The sequence below is a fragment of the Mesoplodon mirus genome (assembly GCF_964341445.2).
Source record: "Mesoplodon mirus genome assembly, chromosome: 15".
In the NCBI taxonomy this organism is placed as follows: domain Eukaryota; kingdom Metazoa; phylum Chordata; class Mammalia; order Artiodactyla; family Ziphiidae; genus Mesoplodon; species Mesoplodon mirus.
The window spans coordinates 78,471,598-78,489,961 of NC_138991.1; the positions used below are offsets into that span (position 1 = coordinate 78,471,598).

The 18,364-nt window shown below is 35.2% G+C and overlaps 1 protein-coding gene across 4 annotated transcripts in view; it reads right to left on the reverse strand.

Moving 5' to 3' along the window:
- TASP1 (taspase 1) overlaps positions 1–18,364 on the reverse strand; it is a 240,470-nt gene that overhangs the window by 187,418 nt on the left and 34,688 nt on the right. For all 4 annotated transcript variants that reach the window (XR_014296136.1, XM_082645896.1, XM_082645895.1 and 1 more), the window contains 2 exons: positions 9,129–9,249; positions 3,030–3,114 (listed from right to left, as the gene is read on the reverse strand). Coding sequence is in view for 3 of the 4 variants with exons in the window: in XM_082645896.1 (XP_082502022.1) it covers positions 3,030–3,114; positions 9,129–9,249 (206 nt within the window). In the remaining variant the exon portion in view is untranslated. The remainder of the gene's footprint in view (positions 1–3,029; positions 3,115–9,128; positions 9,250–18,364) is intronic.

Sequence of the window (18,364 nt, forward strand, 5' to 3'; positions counted from 1 at the left end):
AAATTTGTTTTATTTATTTAGGATACTCAGGGAATTTGGGTTTTTTTAAACTACTGCAGGTATACTGTGAACTTGCAGGTATGTGAGAGATTTATGCTTCTGGACAAGATGGAGTAACAGGGAATACATTTACACTCTTGCCTGAACCAATGGAAAAGAAAAATCAGACAAAATACAGAAAATGATAGTTTTCAGGCATTAGACAGTAGGTAGCACAGGACAGTGATCCTTGAAAGAAAGGAAACAAACAAGGGAAACCTTATGATTGCCCTAGCTTACTGCCTGGAGAGTTTCCAGCCACAGCACAGGAACAGGAACTCAGGCAGAGCCCTGCAGTCTCTCTGAGTTGAAGACAGAGAGCTGGGCATCCAGAGAAGCCCAGGTGGCCGAGTTCACAGGGCAGAGAACCAGAGAGGAGACAGCTGTGAAGAGAAAGGACTCAAGAAATCTACAGAGTCCGCCTATAGTCTTCAGCTGAGTACAGATCAGTGTATGTGTTAAGAGGAAATCATCCAAAGCCTGGGAAAGAATAACATGAAAAGTTTTAGAGGAAGCAATCCCCAAGTTCACACAGGGCCAGAAACAGCTCCTGTTCCCACCAAAGTAAAAAACCTCATTCTAGTTGCATCTGTTATATTACTCAGAAAGGTTTTGCCCGACAGCAAAGCAAAATTAGCTCAAGGCTAAATGCTTCTCTAGTTGCATGTAACAAAGTATAAAGCAAGACCTGAAAGGACGAAACTGTCTCTAAATAAATTAACCACATCTTAGAATTAAAATACAGAAATATCCAACACAAAATAAGGCAAAACTCACAATATCTGGAATCCAATAAAAAATTACCAAACATGCAAAGAAGCAGGAAAATGTAACCTATAATGAGAAAAATCATTCAATTGAAAACAACCCAGAAATGACAAAGATGACAGAATTAGGAAACAAAGATATTAAAACAGTTACTATAATTGTATTCAAATACTCAAGAAGCTATAGGAAATATGAAACATGTTAAGTAGATACATAGAAGACATTTTTTTAAGGTGCAAACTGAACTTCTAGAGATAAAAACTACAATGTCAGAAATGAAAAATAAACTGGATGGGATTAACAGGTGATTAGATATTGCCAAAAAATAATTAGTGAACTTGAAAACAGCAATGGAAATTACTCAAAATGAAATAAAGAGAAAAATGAATGGAAAAAGTAAACAAATTATCAGTGATCTGTAGGACCACTACAAGAGGTCAAATACGTGTAACTGGAATCCTGGAAGATAGAAGAGAAGGGGGGATCAGAAAAAAATATCTGAAGAATAGCCAAAAATTTTCCAAATTTGATGAACTATATATCCCTACATATTCAAGAAGCAAAATGAACCCAAACCAAAGACATTACAAGAAAGCTACAGACCAATGTCTCTCATAAACATAGATGCAAAAATTCTTTACAAAATGTTAGCAAATTGGATCCAATAACATATAAAAAGGATAATACATTATAACCAAGCGGAGTTTATCCTGGGGATACAACTGTTGCTTTAACAATCGAAAATCAACCAATCACTATATTAACTGACAAAATAAGGAAAATTATAAGATCATTGCAACAGATGCAGAAAAGCATTTGAAAAAGTACAATGCCCATTCCTATTAAAAACTCTCAGCACACTAGGAAAAGAAGGGAACTTTCTCAACACGATAAAGAGCATCTATGATAAACCTATAGCAGCCATCATACCTAATGGTAAAAGAACAAATGCTTCCTCCCTAAGGTTATAAACAAGGCAAGGATGTCTACTCTCACACTTTGATTTCACATGGCATAGGAGGTGCTAGCCAGTGTAATAAAGAAAAAGAAATTAACTAAAGGAGTCCACATTAGAAAGAAGAAGTATCTTTATTACTTAAAGAACTATCTTTATTCCCAGAAGACAGAACTATCTATGTAGAAAATCTTATGGAATCTGTAAAAACAATATGAGAACAAATGAATTCGGCAAATTCCTAAGCTAGAATATCAATATAATAAAATTAATCATATTTCTATATTGGCAAGGAACAACTGGTATTTAACTTTTTAAAATATGCAATTTATCACATCAAAAAGAAATACTTAAGTATAAACTTGATAAAAACTGTGCAAAATCTGTACACTGAAAATTATAAAACACTGTTCAGAGAGGTTAAAGAAGACCTTAAAAACTGGATAAGTTACAAACCTAATCAAAATTCCAGCAGGTTATTCTCAGAAATTGACAGACTAATTCTAAAATTCACATGAAAATGCAAAATGCCTAAAATGGTCAAAGCAATTTTGAAAACAAAAAATAAAGCTGAAGAACTATGTATGTGAGAAAATTAGATCACTAGTTCCAGACAATTGTAGGATCACTTTATGATATAATTTTAATACAGAGATCGCCATCACTTTTTCACATATATTTTATCTTTGTAAAATATAAAAATATTGCACATATCCCCTTTGACAATTGCCTCATCTTGTTCCCTCCTTTCTCCTTCCTAGAGGTAATTATGGTAACTTCCAGAACTTTTTTGTACATCTATGTACATGTTTATGTAGACTTAGAAAATCAGAGTGCCACTAATTTTGGTGTCACAATATGTTTCTCCAAAAAAGAAAAATTACATACTTTTATATTAAGAACTTCTCAAAATTAAAAATGAGTTTAGACTCTGGTCTCAAACATGTAAGATACTTTAAAGTTTTATAATAAAAAGACCCCAGTTGAACACTTACTAACAGCAAAAGCATCTCTATAATCGACTACAAAACCTAAAATTAACGGATCTCTTTTCTGCTTTAATCCATAATATGCTATGCCAACAGGAGCTCTATCAAGTATTCAGAATGTTCCAAGATCACAGAACAAAGAGTGTCTTCCTCTCAAAGGCAAGCTACTGCTGGTGTGTAACCAACTGCATCAGCCTTCTGTGGATAAAAATAGCCTTCCAACACTGCATGCACCGAAGACCAAAGGCCCAGGGAAAGCGGAAGAACAAAGCAGTTACCAGGGAGGAATCCGGCCGGCTGAGAGCTTGCCCTTCTGCCCTTCACACAGGAGTCTGTTCGCAACTGACACTGGGTTCTTGATTCCTATAAGATAAAATTGGCAGAAAAGGAAGTCCAAAAGTCTTCAAGTTTCCCACTCAATTCTGTGGCAGTTTCAATATGACAAATTTTAAATATCATGGAAAACTTTCTTTAAATATACTAATGAAAACCGTTAATTATCATGAAAAATAAGGATCAAATTGACAAATATATGAATACTTATAAGAACAAATATAAAACATATATTCTCATGTTATCATGTGCTACAGCAGCAAAGACTGAATTTGCAATAATACAAATTTAAATTAAGTTCCCTTTTAATAGATTTCAGTATAGAATTTAAAAAATAAACTGAAAATTTGGCATCTATTATCAAAACCATGAATTTCCTCTAAAGAATACACATGATTACAAACAGCTTCAAATTTACCTTGGGGAGAAAAATTAATGGCCCAAAATTTTAAATCTCACCTGCAAGAAAGAATAAAGAGAAAGTCCTACACATGGGATAAAGGTGGGGAGAAGAGGCCAAGTATGTACAAGATTGAGACTTAAAATATGGTTCGGATTGTTTCCAGAAGGAAAAACAAAATGTGAACAGTGAGAAAAGGGTGCTTACCTAGGAGGAAAAACAGGACAGAAAGTATTAACATAAAAAGAATTGCTAGCATGACAATGACAATGACAAACATGACAATGATGATGATAGAAGACAGTGACAGAAACTTAGGATCCAGTATGCGCCAGGCCCAGTGTCAAGCCCTTAAATGTATCAGATTATTTAACTGATCCTTCAACTCTATCACATAAGTACAGTTATAAACCCTATCTGATTACTGAGGAAACATTTGCACAGGTTAAGTTACCTGCCCAGGATCACACACTGAGATTTTAACAAAGGCAGCTAATGCCAGAGACCATGCCCTTAACCACTAACCTATGGATGCCTTTCAGAACACTATTAATAACAGCAACAACAACAAAAAAAAAACAGAAGTGGGATACAAAGAGACTAAGGACCTCAAACTAAGGCCACCAGCTTGCCTTAAAACAAAACTAGATATTTAGCTAAACACCAAAAACTTCTCTGCCCCCCCAAAGAATGTATGAAGTAGCTAAGAAAGGAAAAGGTTAGATCTCTGTACTAGCTCTAGAAAGAAATTTATTTCTGTATGTGATGATTCAGTATTGTAAAGACATTAATAATAACCAAATTAACTTACAAATTCAAAGCTATAAATTCTCCATCAAAGCTTCAAAAGGATTTCTATGATGCATGACAAGCTGACTCTTAAATTCATCGGGAAAAATAATTTAAAAAAATTTTTGTAAAAAAACGAAGAGGTATTCACCTTACAAGATAACCATTTTTTATTAAAAGCTATTCTAATTGAGTGTGGTTTGGGTACAAAATAGACAAATATATCAATGGAATAGAATAAAGCTAAAGTTGAGACACAAACACATGTGCGTGTGGATATTTAATACATGATATAGATAGTATTTCAAGTGAATAGGAAAAGGATGGACTATCTATGAGAGGTGGAAAGAACACAGAGTGATGGGAGTCAGACTGTTATAAACCAGCTATCAATTTATCACTTCTCAGCTATAAATTCACCCTTGGTTGCCTTATGGGTGAAAGTGGATATGGGCCTTTTAATTACGTTTCCTTTGCCAGCTGGCACACAGGTCAGCTTTGTCAGTAGAGGGCACTGGAGACACCGTGCAGAAGGAAAAGGTGGCCTGCCAGCCAGGCTCCAGGAGAGTGCCAGTTATTCTCACTATCTGGTCCACAAGGTTCTCTCCAGTGCTAAGTACTTGCGGGGTGCAGCTTTCTCCAGCATTTGGCTACCATGTTTCCCCCAACTCCTGATTCAGGCCACAGCAGCATAGCTGACAGCCCCAGAAAGAACAGGACCAGGCCCAGCTCAAGTCACGGATCCCCACACCTTCTCCTCAGCCCCATAGCAAAGCATCCTGTGGGGCTGGCTGTCTAGGGAGCCAAAAGCCCAATCCTCATCCTGCAAACAAAGGTTTAATTCCCATGACTTCCTGGCCTCTGTGTGCCCACCTATCAGCCTGAGGCCCCCAGGATTGTTTCTGCTCTCACAGTGACTGTGGCCTGGGTAACCCAGCAAAAAAGTGGGCTGTCAAACAGTCGGCTGCAACCACACCTTTTTCTGTGAGGTCTGAACTCCCTTCCAAGTTTATCCTTACCTGGGTAGTCTCCCTCTGCCCTTTACATTAAGCTTCTCCTGTTTAAACTGCTGTGTGGTTTCTGTCCCCTAGTTGGACCCAGACTGACACAGTAACCTTGGACAAATTACTAAATCTCTCCTGTGTCTCAGTTTCCTCACCTATAAAATGGGCATAAAAGTACTGACTTCAGAAGACTATCGTGAGAACTAAATGATTTAATATACATGAACTACTGGAGAACATTGCATGGTATGTATGTAATACTCACCCAATAAATGGTACTTAATATTATCGTTACTGTTGTTATTCAATAAATTATATAGGGACAATTTGCTGATCAATTCAGAAATTGATCAACAAACAATGCATTCAAGAAGCCAATGAAAAATAAATTACACATATATTTGAAGAAAATGTAAGTGACTGTAGTTACAATTATGAGTGAGATAAACCTTAAGAAATGCAAAATACAAAAGCCACAAAACGGAAAGTAATAAGTTTGACAAATAAAATTTTAAATTCCAATATGATAAAGCACATTATAAACAGAGGTAAAAGGCAAGCCACACAAGAAGTATAAACAGTTCACAGAGAAATGCTAATGGCCTTTAAAAATATGAAATTTCATTAAATACCAATAAAATCTCAAAATAAAAGAAATTAAAACTAATTGAGGGACTTCCCTGGTGGACCAGCAGATAAGACTCTGCGCTCCCAATGCAGGGGACACGGGTTTGATCCCTGGTCAGGGAACTAAGATCCCACATCCCACGTGCCGCATGCCACACGGTGCGGGCAAAAAAAAAAAAAAAAAAACCTAATTGAAACTCTGTTCTTACCTATCACAAAAATCAGAAAAGATACAGAAGATTGGAACAATGAATAAGTAAATTGACCTAGCTGACATACATAGAATACACACCCAACAATTGCAGAATACTCTTTTGAAGTTCACATGGAACATTCATCAAAATACACCATAAGCTGAGCCATAAAGCAAGTCTCAGAAAGTTTCAAGGGGTTGGAACCATTCAGAATATGTTCTCTAACCACAGTGACATTAAACTGGAAGTCAATAAAGTCCTTAGGCAAATAAATTTGACAACTCCTATGAAAAAGACAAATTCCTTGGGAAACACACATAAGAAAAAATATAGATGATCTTATAACTGGTAAAGAAATTGAATCCCATTTATTTAAAATTTCCCACAAAGAAAACCCCCGTGATTCAAAATAACTAATGAATTTTCCAAACAATTAAAAAAAAAAAAAAAGAATAGCCAATACAACTGTAAAGAAAAAAAAAGAAAAAGAAAAAGGAAGTTGGAAGTCTTCCACTATCAAATTATCAAAATACAATATAAAGCTACAGAAATCAAGACAGTGTGGGACTCGCAATAGACAGATTAATGGAATAGAAGGTATAGAAACAAACCATTACACACACAGTCACCTGATTTGCCAACACAATTCTATGAGGGAAGAACTGTCCTTTCTATTGACAATGGCAATGAGCCATTTGGATATCCATAAGAGGGCCAAAAATTAATTTCGGTTCCTACTTCACTAAAATGAATCTGAGCTTAATAAGAAAGCTAAATGTGAAGGGTTAAAAACAATAGAACTACTAAAAACAGTGGAAGCTACCTTCAAAACTTTGGGTAGGCAAAGATTTCTTAAACAAAATACAATAAAAATTAACCATAACATTAAAGGTTGATAACTTAAACTTCTTTAGAAGAGTGAGCAGCAGACTGGGAGCAGATATTCACAATACATGTATCTGACAAAGGGTCTGTATGAAAATATATAAGGTACTCCAACAAATCAATAAAAAAAATAATCCAATAAAAAGTATGCAAAAGACTTGAACACATTGCACAACAAGGACATCTAAATGGCCAATAAGCATATGAGAAGGTTCTCAATATCATTAGTCACCAGAGAAACTCAAATTAAAACAATAATACCACTACACACATATCAAAATGATTAAATTTTAAAAAGAATAACACTATCAAACATTTGTAAGGATGAAGAGTAACTGAAATGCTCATACGCTGTGGGAGTATAGATTGTAACAACTACTTTCTAAAACTGTCTGACAGTATCTTCTAAAGCAAAGTACATATGTACCTAAACTTACCATTCCAAATCCTAGGTTTATACTCAAGGGCAATATTAATAAGTGCATATGTCTACCAAAAGACATGCAGAAAAATATGCACTGGAGTTTTATTCCTAACAGTCAAAAACTAGAAATTATTTAAATATCCGCCAAGAGAATAAGTTATTTTATATTCATGCAATAAAGTGCTACTAACACAAAAGAAAAAACTACTATGACACACATCATAAATCAATCTCACAGGCATAACATTAAGCAAAAGAAACCAGACACAGAGGTGTACGATTCCATTCACAGGAATCTGAAGAACAGGCAAATTAATCTATGGTGCCTAAAGTCAGAATTATTAGACAAGGGGGAGTGGGTAGGAGGAGAATACAAGAGGTATAAACTAGGAAGAGGCATAAAGAACCCTTCTGGGAGTTTGGAAATGTTCTATATTTTGACATGGAAATGTTTTATGTCTTGATTTGGTGGTGGTTTACATGGCTATATACATCTAGAAATTAATGAAGTTTTATACTTAAAATTGCTTATATGTGGAATCTAAAAAAATGGTACAAATGAACTTATTTATAAAAGAGAAACATAGTCACAGATGTAGAAAACAAATGTATGGTTACCAGTGGGAAGGGGAGGAGGGATAAACTGGGAGACTGGGATTGACATATACACAATATTATATATAAAACAGATAACCAATAAGGACCTACTGTAGAGCAAAAGGAGCTCTACTCAATATTCTGTGATGGCCTATATGGGAAAAGAATCTAAAAAAGAGTGGATATATGTATATGTATAACTGATTGGCTTTGCTGTACAGCAGAAACTAACACAACACTGTAAATCAACTATACGCCAATAAAATATTTTTTTAAAAAAATCTGTGCCCTTCATGTATATTTTGTTTTAATAAGTAAACTGCAAAACATTTATATGTACTGATGTGGAAAAAATCTCCAAGACATCCTATTTAAAGAAAAAAAGAGGGCTTCCCTGGTGGCGCAGTGGTTGGTTGAGAGTCCGCCTGCCGATGCAGGGGCCGTGGGTTCGTGCCCCGGTCCGGGAAGATCCCACATGCCGCACAGCGGCTGGGCCCATGAGTCATGGCCGCTGAGCCTGCGCGTCCGGAGCCTGTGCTCCGCCACGGGAGAGGTCACGGCAGTGAGAGGCCCGCGCACCGCCAAAAAAAAAAAGAAAAAAAAGAAAAAAAGAAAGTTTCATAATAATATGTGCATTGATTTTTTTAAAATATGTGTAAAACTATGTTTCTCTTACATATAAATATGGATAAATGCACATTATTTTACTGGTTAAACCTCCTAAGGAGAGTTTGGGAAGGAAAGATTTGGAAGATCAAAGGTAAATTTTATTTATATCATTTGAATTTTTTAACAATAAAAATATATTATTTGTGTATTCAAATAATTGCAAAATTAATAGAATATGCTAACTCCCATTTTACATGTCTGTAATCTCTTGAGGAGATGGAGGAGAATGATCAAACTCTAACCAAAGACTTGGACATAAGCTATTTCACTGTTTTCTTTCTATCTGTAGGTAAGATTTTCTGTTTTAAATTCCGTAAAAGAAAACAATGTTTGTTTTCAACACTATTCCAAGTAAGAATGATGAAAACAACTGAGCTAAGTCTTCAGGAGGAATGAAATGGCAATATTCAGTTTTTTTCTAAGAATAGAGATAATGTGTTATAATGTTCACATACCACTCAGTGCTCCAACAGCTCCAAAATTCAGGGATTTTCCATCCATTATGCTGGCATCACACTCAATTTCACCCAGGAGATTTAGATTAGATCCCATTCCTGCATTTGTAAAAGGAGAATCCTAAAAGATAAAAACAAACATTAAAATAACATTAGTCTTAGAGAAGAATTAATGTCAACACTTCATAAACTTCCAAAAGTTAGAATGGGAAAGAACACTTCCCAACTCATTGTATGATACCAGTGCAACCCTGATTCCAAAACAAAGCAAAGATATCATAAGGAAAGCAAACTACAGGACAATATACCTTGTGAATATTGACATCAAAATCCTCAAGGAAAGCAAATGCAGCAAAATATGAAAGGATTAAACACCATGAACAAGAGGGATTCCAGGAAAGCAAGTTTGGTTTAATATCTGAAACTCATTGTAATACACCATGTTAATAAAATAAAGAATAAAACAAACAAATTTTTAAAACATGATCATATTAATAGAGAAAAAGTATCTGACAAAATCCAATACCCTTTCATGAGAAAAACACTCAACAAACTAGAAATAGAAGGGAACTTCCTTAACATGATAAAGGGCATCTACAAGAGTCTAAAGCTAACATCAGAATTAATGGTGAAAGATCCTTTCCCCTAAGACCAGGAACAACACAACAATGTTCACTCTCACCACTTCTTTTCAGCATTATAGTGGACATTCTGAACAAGACAATTAGGCAAGAAAGAAGAACAAAGAGCATCTAGATTAGAAAGGAAGAAGTAAAATTACCTCTATTGGAACATGACATGATCTTGTATACAAAAAATCCTAAAAACTCCACTAAAAAACTATTAGAACAAATAAAAAAGTGCAACAGGATTGCAAGATATAAGCTCAATATGCAAAAATCAGTTGTATTTCTATACCTTAGTAATGAAAAATCTGAAAATGAAATTAAGAAAACAATTCAATTTACAATAACATCAAAAAGAATAAAATAGGAATATATTTAACAAAAGAAGTGTAAGAGGTGTACAGTAAAAACTATAAAACATGTTTTAAAGAAATTAAAGACCTAAATCAATGGAAGGACATCAACGTACATAGAACAGAAGACTTAATATCTTTAAGATGGCAATACTCCCCAAATTGGTCTGATTCAACACAATTCCTTATCAAATCCTAGCTGCCTTTTTTTGCAGAAATTGACAAACTAATCTTACAATTCATATGGAAATGCAAGGAACTAAGAATAGTCAAAACAATTTTTTAAAGAAAAACACTTTTTTTCTTTTAAAAATTGAAGGCTCACACTTCTAGGTTTTATAACTTACTACAAATTAAAGTAATCAAGACAGTGTGATATGGACATATAGCTAAGGATAGACATATATATCAATGCAATGGAAGTGTCCAGAAATAAGCCTTACACTTATGGTCAATTCATCAGGGATGCCAAAACAATTCAATAAAGAAAGGATAACTTATAAGAACCTACTGTATAGCAAAAGGAACTCTACTCAATATTCTGTAATGACCTATATGGGAAAATAATCTAAAAAAGAGTAGATATATGTATATGTATCACTGATTGACTTTGCTGTATAGCAGAAACTAATGCAACATTGTAAATCAACTATACTCCAATAAAACTTAATTTTTTTAAAAAAAGCAGAAAACAAATACTTCTTTACTGAGTTCAGCAATTTAGTAAGTGAAAATATATATGCAGTAAAGTTTCAGTTACAGTATTAAAAAAAAAAAAAGAAAGTATAGTCTTTTCCATAAATGGTGCTGGGACAACTAGATATCCAAACGCAAGGGAGTATCTGAGTCAGAAATCACAGTCAATGCAGAAAAATTAACTATGTTCTAAGCTAAGACCAATATTATCTAGGAAACCAGGGCAATTCTTTACCAACCTAAAGATCACCAAATGCCCAAAATTATCTACAAATGTCCCCAGTTTCCTGGATCCAAGAAAACTGACCACAAAATTAAGATCTCCCTAATGTGTACCTATAACTTGAGCAAAGGGGTCAGGTATTTGAGACCAGGGCTTTTGTTCTAATGCAGTTAGAAAATCTAATTGTCCACAGAATTTTAGAAGGTCACAGACTGGAAAACAACAAAGGGGCTGTATAATTAAATAGAAAGTGAGTGATACAAACAATAAGTACTTTGAGGATTCAAAAGGAAATGGCCCAGTATGAGATGAAGAAGTTAATAGCAGACTTCCTGAAGGATGTAAAACAAAACCAAAGACTGGTCAGGGGGCTAGAAAATTCTACTTGGTGGATATGCAGGGAGCAACAACGTAGGCAGCCGTAAAGTGTCAGAGTCACAGAAGACACATTTAGGAAACATGGTTGGCTGGAGCCAAGTATGGAGATTGCTCCATGCCACTCATCAGAATCTGGACTTGATTGGGAAAATAATGAGAAGCCATTCAAGCTTTCTGCAGAAGAAAAAGTCAAGATGAGTATATTGGCCAAGGAAACATAAACTGACCTTCACATATTATTGATATATGAAAAGGAAGGGGAGGAAACTGAAATCAGAGAGACCAAACTGGAGGCTATTTTACAATGCAGGCTTGAAACATTAACCGCTTGATATGAAATGGCAGCAGCAGGGAAAAGGAAATAGAAAGAGAGAGAAAAGGACCAGAACTCCCAAACTTGAGAGATAAATAAAACCATTAATAAAAACGGGGCATTTTATAAGATGAAGGAAAGAAAGTGCGTAATTAAGTGTAACGAGTTTGAATAAGGCCTTCCAAGTGAATATTCTACCTAAATCAATTTACAACTAAATCTTGGGAAAGAGATCACAACTAAAGAAGGACTATGATTTAGAACAGATAAAGACTGAATCCTTGCCCTGGATTATTTCATATATATATATATATGTATATATGTACATACATATATGTATGTATGTATATTGGGGGAGTGGCAGAGAAAGGTTTACTGCAGGCAGGGCCAAGCAAGAGCAGGTGGCTCGAGCTCAAAAGCCTGAACGCATATATTCAAACATATAAAGACCCAGGTCCGGGCTTCCCTGGTGGTGCAGTGGTTGAGAGTCCACCTGCCAATGCAGGGGACACGGGTTCATGCCCCGGTCTGGGAAGATCCCACATGCCGCGAAGCGGCTGGGCCCATGAGCCATGGCCGCTGAGCCTGTGCATCCGGAGCCTGTGCTCCGCAACAGGAGAGGCCACAACAGTGAGAGGCACGCGTACCGCAAAAAAATTAAAAATTAAAAATTAAAAAAATTAAAAAAAAAAGACCCAGGTCAGAAGCCTCTATGACACTGAACAGAGAGACCGTACAAGTAAGCACAAGTAAATTATCACCATATTACAAGGGGGTTTTTTTTTACTCTACATAACCTCCCTTGCCTAATCACATATATCTTTCAAAGTATGTGAGAAAGGAACTGAAATGTGACAAAAATTTAAAGCATCATATTTAGTAATTCCCAAAATATATGTACAAGATCATAACAGTATATATGCCATTTCAACAATCTTTAAAATGGGATATATCGGCAAATAAGCTCTAAAAAATTAATTTCAATATAATACAAAGTTAGAAATCACAAAGTGAACTAAATTATTCTAAAAATAACTCTTACCCGATGTTTAAATTTGACATTTCAAAAATACCTGAGAAAAAGGGATATAAGAAAATTAAAGGATATCTTAGAAGCAATTTTTTTTCAAAAATACTTCTCCTACTTCAAAATACATTTATAACTTCAAAAGTGTATCTACTGAACTTCTGCTTCTGACTTTGAAGGCATAATAGGGATCATATTTGTCCTCCTAACTAGAAAATCAGACAAAATATATGAAAGAGACACACTTCATTCAATAGCCAGCACAGGACTGCGATCCTGCGAAAAACAGACACAAATCAGGTGCCTCCACTTAATCCCTAGAGATACTTTTCAGACCACAGCACAGGGAAGAGGAACCCAAAAAAGAGCCAACATTCTTCCAGAGTTGAGGAGACAAAGTTATGAGTTCACAGAGGCCAGGAAGGCTAGAATATGCAGTACAGGGTGCAAAGAGGAGAGAGCTACACAGAGAGAATGCCAGGGGCCTGTAGGACCCTGAGACTTTAAATGAGTATCAGCATACATGCACTTGTGAGGAAGCTACCAAGACCAAAGAAAGAACCCCTGGAAAAGAGTAAGCTGAGCAATCCCTGGAGCTCACACAGAGGGGAGAATAGTCATGTTCCCATCAGCCAGAGTGAGGACCTCAGGAAAAGTCTCAGGTAACGTCTAGAGTTGGGCCAAATCAGCCCTAGAAACAAGGCTACTTTAGACTTGCACTAACAAGGTTTTAAAGAAGCCTCAAAAGGATCAAAATGATTTATACAACAGTGTCCCAGAACAAAGTCCTACAATATTGGAAGAAATACTACAATGTCCAACTCCCAAAGATGTAAAATACAGTGTTTAAAAAAAAACCAAAGATGACCAGCATTCAAATAAGCAGAAAACTGTGCCTCATAACCAGAAGCAATTACCACACAAAAACAGACCTATAAATGACAGATGATAGAACTAGCAAACAATTCTAATGCTAACTAACAATGTTAAACTAGCTTTCACAAACATACTCTATATGTTCAAGTAGGTATAGGAAAACATGAAGATAAGAAGAAAAAGAAACTATGAAAAAATAAATTAATCAAACTTCTAGAGATGAAAAATATAATCTAAGGTGAAAAACACTTTGGAACAAAAAAAGATTTTCACATTAGGTAAAACTAAAGAAATCCGAATAAAGTATGGACTTTAGTTAATAATAATGTGTTAATACAGGTTCATTAACTATGAAACATGTACCATACTAGTGTAGACGCTAATAGGGAAGATGAGGTATTGGGTGTACTGGAATTCTCTGTACTAGCTTCTCAATTTTTCTGTAAATCTAAAACTGTTCTAAAATTAAAACTTTATTTTAAAAAATCAAGCCACAGCCTGGGAGAAAAATTTTACGAAACATAAAGGTAGAGGACTTGTATCCAGTATATATAAAAAAATCATACAACTCAGTAAGAAAATCCAGTTTTTAATGGGCAAACAATTTCATGAACAGATTGCAAATAATACATGAAAAGATGCATAATATCATTAGTCATTAGGGAATGCAAATTGAAACCACGAGATACCACTAAAATGGTTAAATTTAAAAGGCCAGCAATAGTGAGTTTTGGCAAGAAAGTAGAGCAACTGTAACCCTCATACACTGCTAGTAAGAATAAAAATAGCAAATAGTTTGGCAGTTTCTTTAAAGTTAAGCATACACTTACCATAGATCCAGCAATTCTACTCCTAACTATTTATCCAAGAAAAATGAAAGCATATGTCCACATAAAGACTTGAATGAAAATGTTCATATCAGCTTTAATCAGAACGGCCAAAAGCGGGAAACAACACAAATGCTCATCGACTGGTAAATGGATAAACAAATTGTGATATATCAATACAATGAAATACTATTCAGCAATAAAAGGAACAAATTCCTAATTTACCCAACAATATGGATGAATCTCAAAAGCATTATGCTAAGTGAAAGAAGCCACTCACAAAAGGCCACATAATGTATGATTCTATTTATACCAAATTCTAGAAAAGGCCAAATTATGAAAAAAGCAGATAGTAGTTGTCAGGGGTGGCTGAGAGGAGAGGATCCACTGCAGACAGGCATTATGAGAGAATTTTGGGGCTGATGGAAATGTTATATGTCAAGATTGTATTGGTAGTTACATTTGTCAAAACTCATCAGATTGTACACTTAAAGTTGGTGCATTTTGTTGTATATAAATTATATTTCAATAAAACTGAAAAAAATTGTACTTATCACTCAGTATAAACTTACCACCCCATATACTAACTTTCCCCTTATAATGTACATAAGCTTCTTATATGGTCATTTGTTGTTGATTTTCTGAGCTGAATCATTTTGTACAACTAGCAATCATTATATCCAATCAGTAGCCAGCGATCCTTTTAAAATCCTGTTTACTCCCCTGTTCAAAAACCTGCAATGGTTTCCTGTCATACTTTAGAATAAAATCTAAAGCCTTACTTCCCAAGGTTTACAAGGCCCTACGTGATCTGGCCCCTCTTCCTCCCCCTTACTATGCACCAGCCACACGCCTCCTTGTAATTCTTGCACAAGAGGAACACTCCCACCTGAGGGCTTTTACATTTTGAAATGCTGAGCTTAGTGAGCAATTATAGTAGGGGAAAGAGTCAGTAAATAAAGACTGTGTGTGTGTGTGTGTGTGTGTGTATAGAAACATACACATACACGTATGTCTGCATATATAAATAGCTCATGTCCCATGATGGTAAGTATTAGAAAGAAGAATAAAATGGGATAAAAAGAGACTTTCCCTTCAAACCCAAGACTCCCTTCCCCAACACCTTTGTTTGCATGGCCTTCTCCCCCATGTTGTTCATGTGACATCTCTGGGCAGGTCAGTCCTACCCATACTGACTTAGCATTTCCCCAACCTTCCCCAATGATTTTTTCTCTTACTATCTTATTCTTTTTTATGGTACTTTTTACTACTTGACATTATATATAATTGTCTAATTCTCCCCATAGAATGTAAGCCCTGTAAGTATAATAATTTGTCTTTTTAGGTGTTGTATCCCAATGTCTAAAGTAATGCTTGGTACACAGTAGGTACTCAATAAATATTTTCAGAATGAATAGGAGTTAATTACAAATAGATATAAATAGAATAACTGATCACTGTGAACTATAAGTCCTTAAGCAAGCTGATACTTACTGATTCCTACAGGTTACTGCTATAAAGAAATGCCAGAAAAATGTAATAGAGTGTTAAGAATCCAATCTTTTCACAGTTGAAACAAGAGAAATGAAATAAATTCAGGCAACAGAATTTCAGTTTCTAAAAGATAACATTTTAAAAGCAAAATATTTTTTAAGTTTACTTATAACTTTCAAAGGAAACAAAGCTTTAAAAAACAAGATCACTTTGCTTAACCCAGCAAAGAGAGGGCAGGAAAGCCAAGAGGCAAATCAAGAGCTACACACCCACCATGACATGGAAACCCTTTCTTATTAATGAAATTTGGAAACACTGAGCCAAGGCAAAGATCTGCAAAGCATTACTCTTTCACTCTAAACCACAACCTGTATTACCCATTTAATGTCCTTTGCTGAAAGCATAAAATAAGAACTGTTTGCAAGGCTATGGGGTATACTGCACCTCTGGGGATCTATTATGAGACCTCTATTAACAGCGCTTACAGATGCAAACAATTTAGTTTTCAAATGTTGTACAAAAACTGGACTGGCACATTGTAAAATCATTTTTATATAAAATGATTTATGTTTGTCCAATTTCCAATCTTCCTTTAAGGAGAAGTTAGACATTTACAGGAAATTACTAATATGTTAGTATTCATACCTTGTTAATCAAGGGCAAATTCAACAGTAGAATGAAATTACGTGATAATACACTTTCTTATTCAAAATTAAGTATGCTAAGATATCAAAATTATTTTTATTACTGCCTTCATTAATAAGCAGGTAGTTTTATTAATCTAAAGCTAATGAGAAAAAAAAACGGAACAGCTTTTGAAACAATTTCTTGAATTATTTTTAAATAGAATAATAAACACAGGATGTATACTCCATGTTGTTATAGTCTTTTTCAAACTAACACTAGTAAAAATCGTACAATAAACCTATCCTACCTGACACTATCCTACCAATTACAAACTCCCTGGTATTTCATCATCAATTCTCATTATTTCCAGGATGAATAGAAGCCAATGAAAATGTATTACCAAACAATCATTGAGGATATTTTTATTAAGCAGCCAATTAAGCTCAAATTTTCAAGACCGGATTGCTGAAAGATTTCCAATTTAGATTCCTCTGTGGTGGTATAGGCTAAGATTCATTCATTCATTCATTCATTCAACAAAAAATTATTGTTCATCTATGTGCCAGGCAAATCTTTCTGTAAAGAGCCAGATATGTTATATAGTTCAGGCTTGGCCACACAGACAACTCTACAACTACTAAACTCTGCCTCTGTAACATGAAAAGCAGCCAGAGAAAATACACAAATGAATGAGCATGGCCGTGTTCCAATGAAACTTCATCACAAACACTGAAATTTGAATTTCATATAATTTTTTGGTGTCATGAAATACTATTCTTCTTTGAAGTTTTTTTCAACCATTTAAAAAAGGCAAAACCATTCTTAGTTTGCAGGCCATTCACAAACAGGCAACAGTCCAGATTTGGCTTTCAGGTCATGGTTTATTAATCCTTGACCTAACCCACGGGGATAAGAAATGAACAAAACAGAAAAATATCATTGCCCACATGAAGCCAGAATTCTAGCTAAGGGAGACAGACAATAAGAAATTAAATAAATTAGATGGCTTATTAGATAGCAGTAAATATGATGAAGAAAAACAAAATAGGAAATAGGAAGTACTGGGCATGGCAAGAGGGCTATAAGGGGGAGACAAAAAAACCACAGGGGTAGTTACAATATATTTTTCCTTTTAAGTGTTAATCTGATGTAATTTCAGACTGACAGAGAAATGCAATAGTAGTATAGCATCAAGAATATATGAAGGGGCTTCCCTGGTGGCACAGTGGTTGAGAGTCCGCCTGCCGATGCAGGGGACATGGGTTCGTGCCCCGGTCCGGGAAGATCCCACATGCTGCAGAGTGGCTGGGTCCTTGAGCCATGGCCGCTGAGCCTGAGTGTCCGGAGCCTGTGCTCCGCAACGGGAGAGATCACAACAGTGAGAGGCCCACGTACCACAAAAAAAAAAAAAAAAAAAAAAAAGAATATATGAAGGACTCCTATAACTTTCAATAACAACAACCAAAAAAGAACCCAATTATAAAATGAGCAAAGGACTTGAATAGACATCAAAAGACACTTTTACCTGAAGAAGAATACAAATGGTCAGCAAACACGTAAAAAGATGTTCAACATCATTATTCATAGAGAAATAAAAATCATAGTCACAATGAGGTACCACTTCGTACCCATGACGATGGTTATAATCACAAAAACAAAAAACAGCAAGTGCCAGCAAGAACATGGAGAAATTGTAACACTTGTACAGTGCCGTTGGCAGTGTAAAATGGTTCAGCTGTTGTGGCAACAGTTTGCTGATTTCACAAAAAGTTAAACACAGAATTAGCACATGGGAG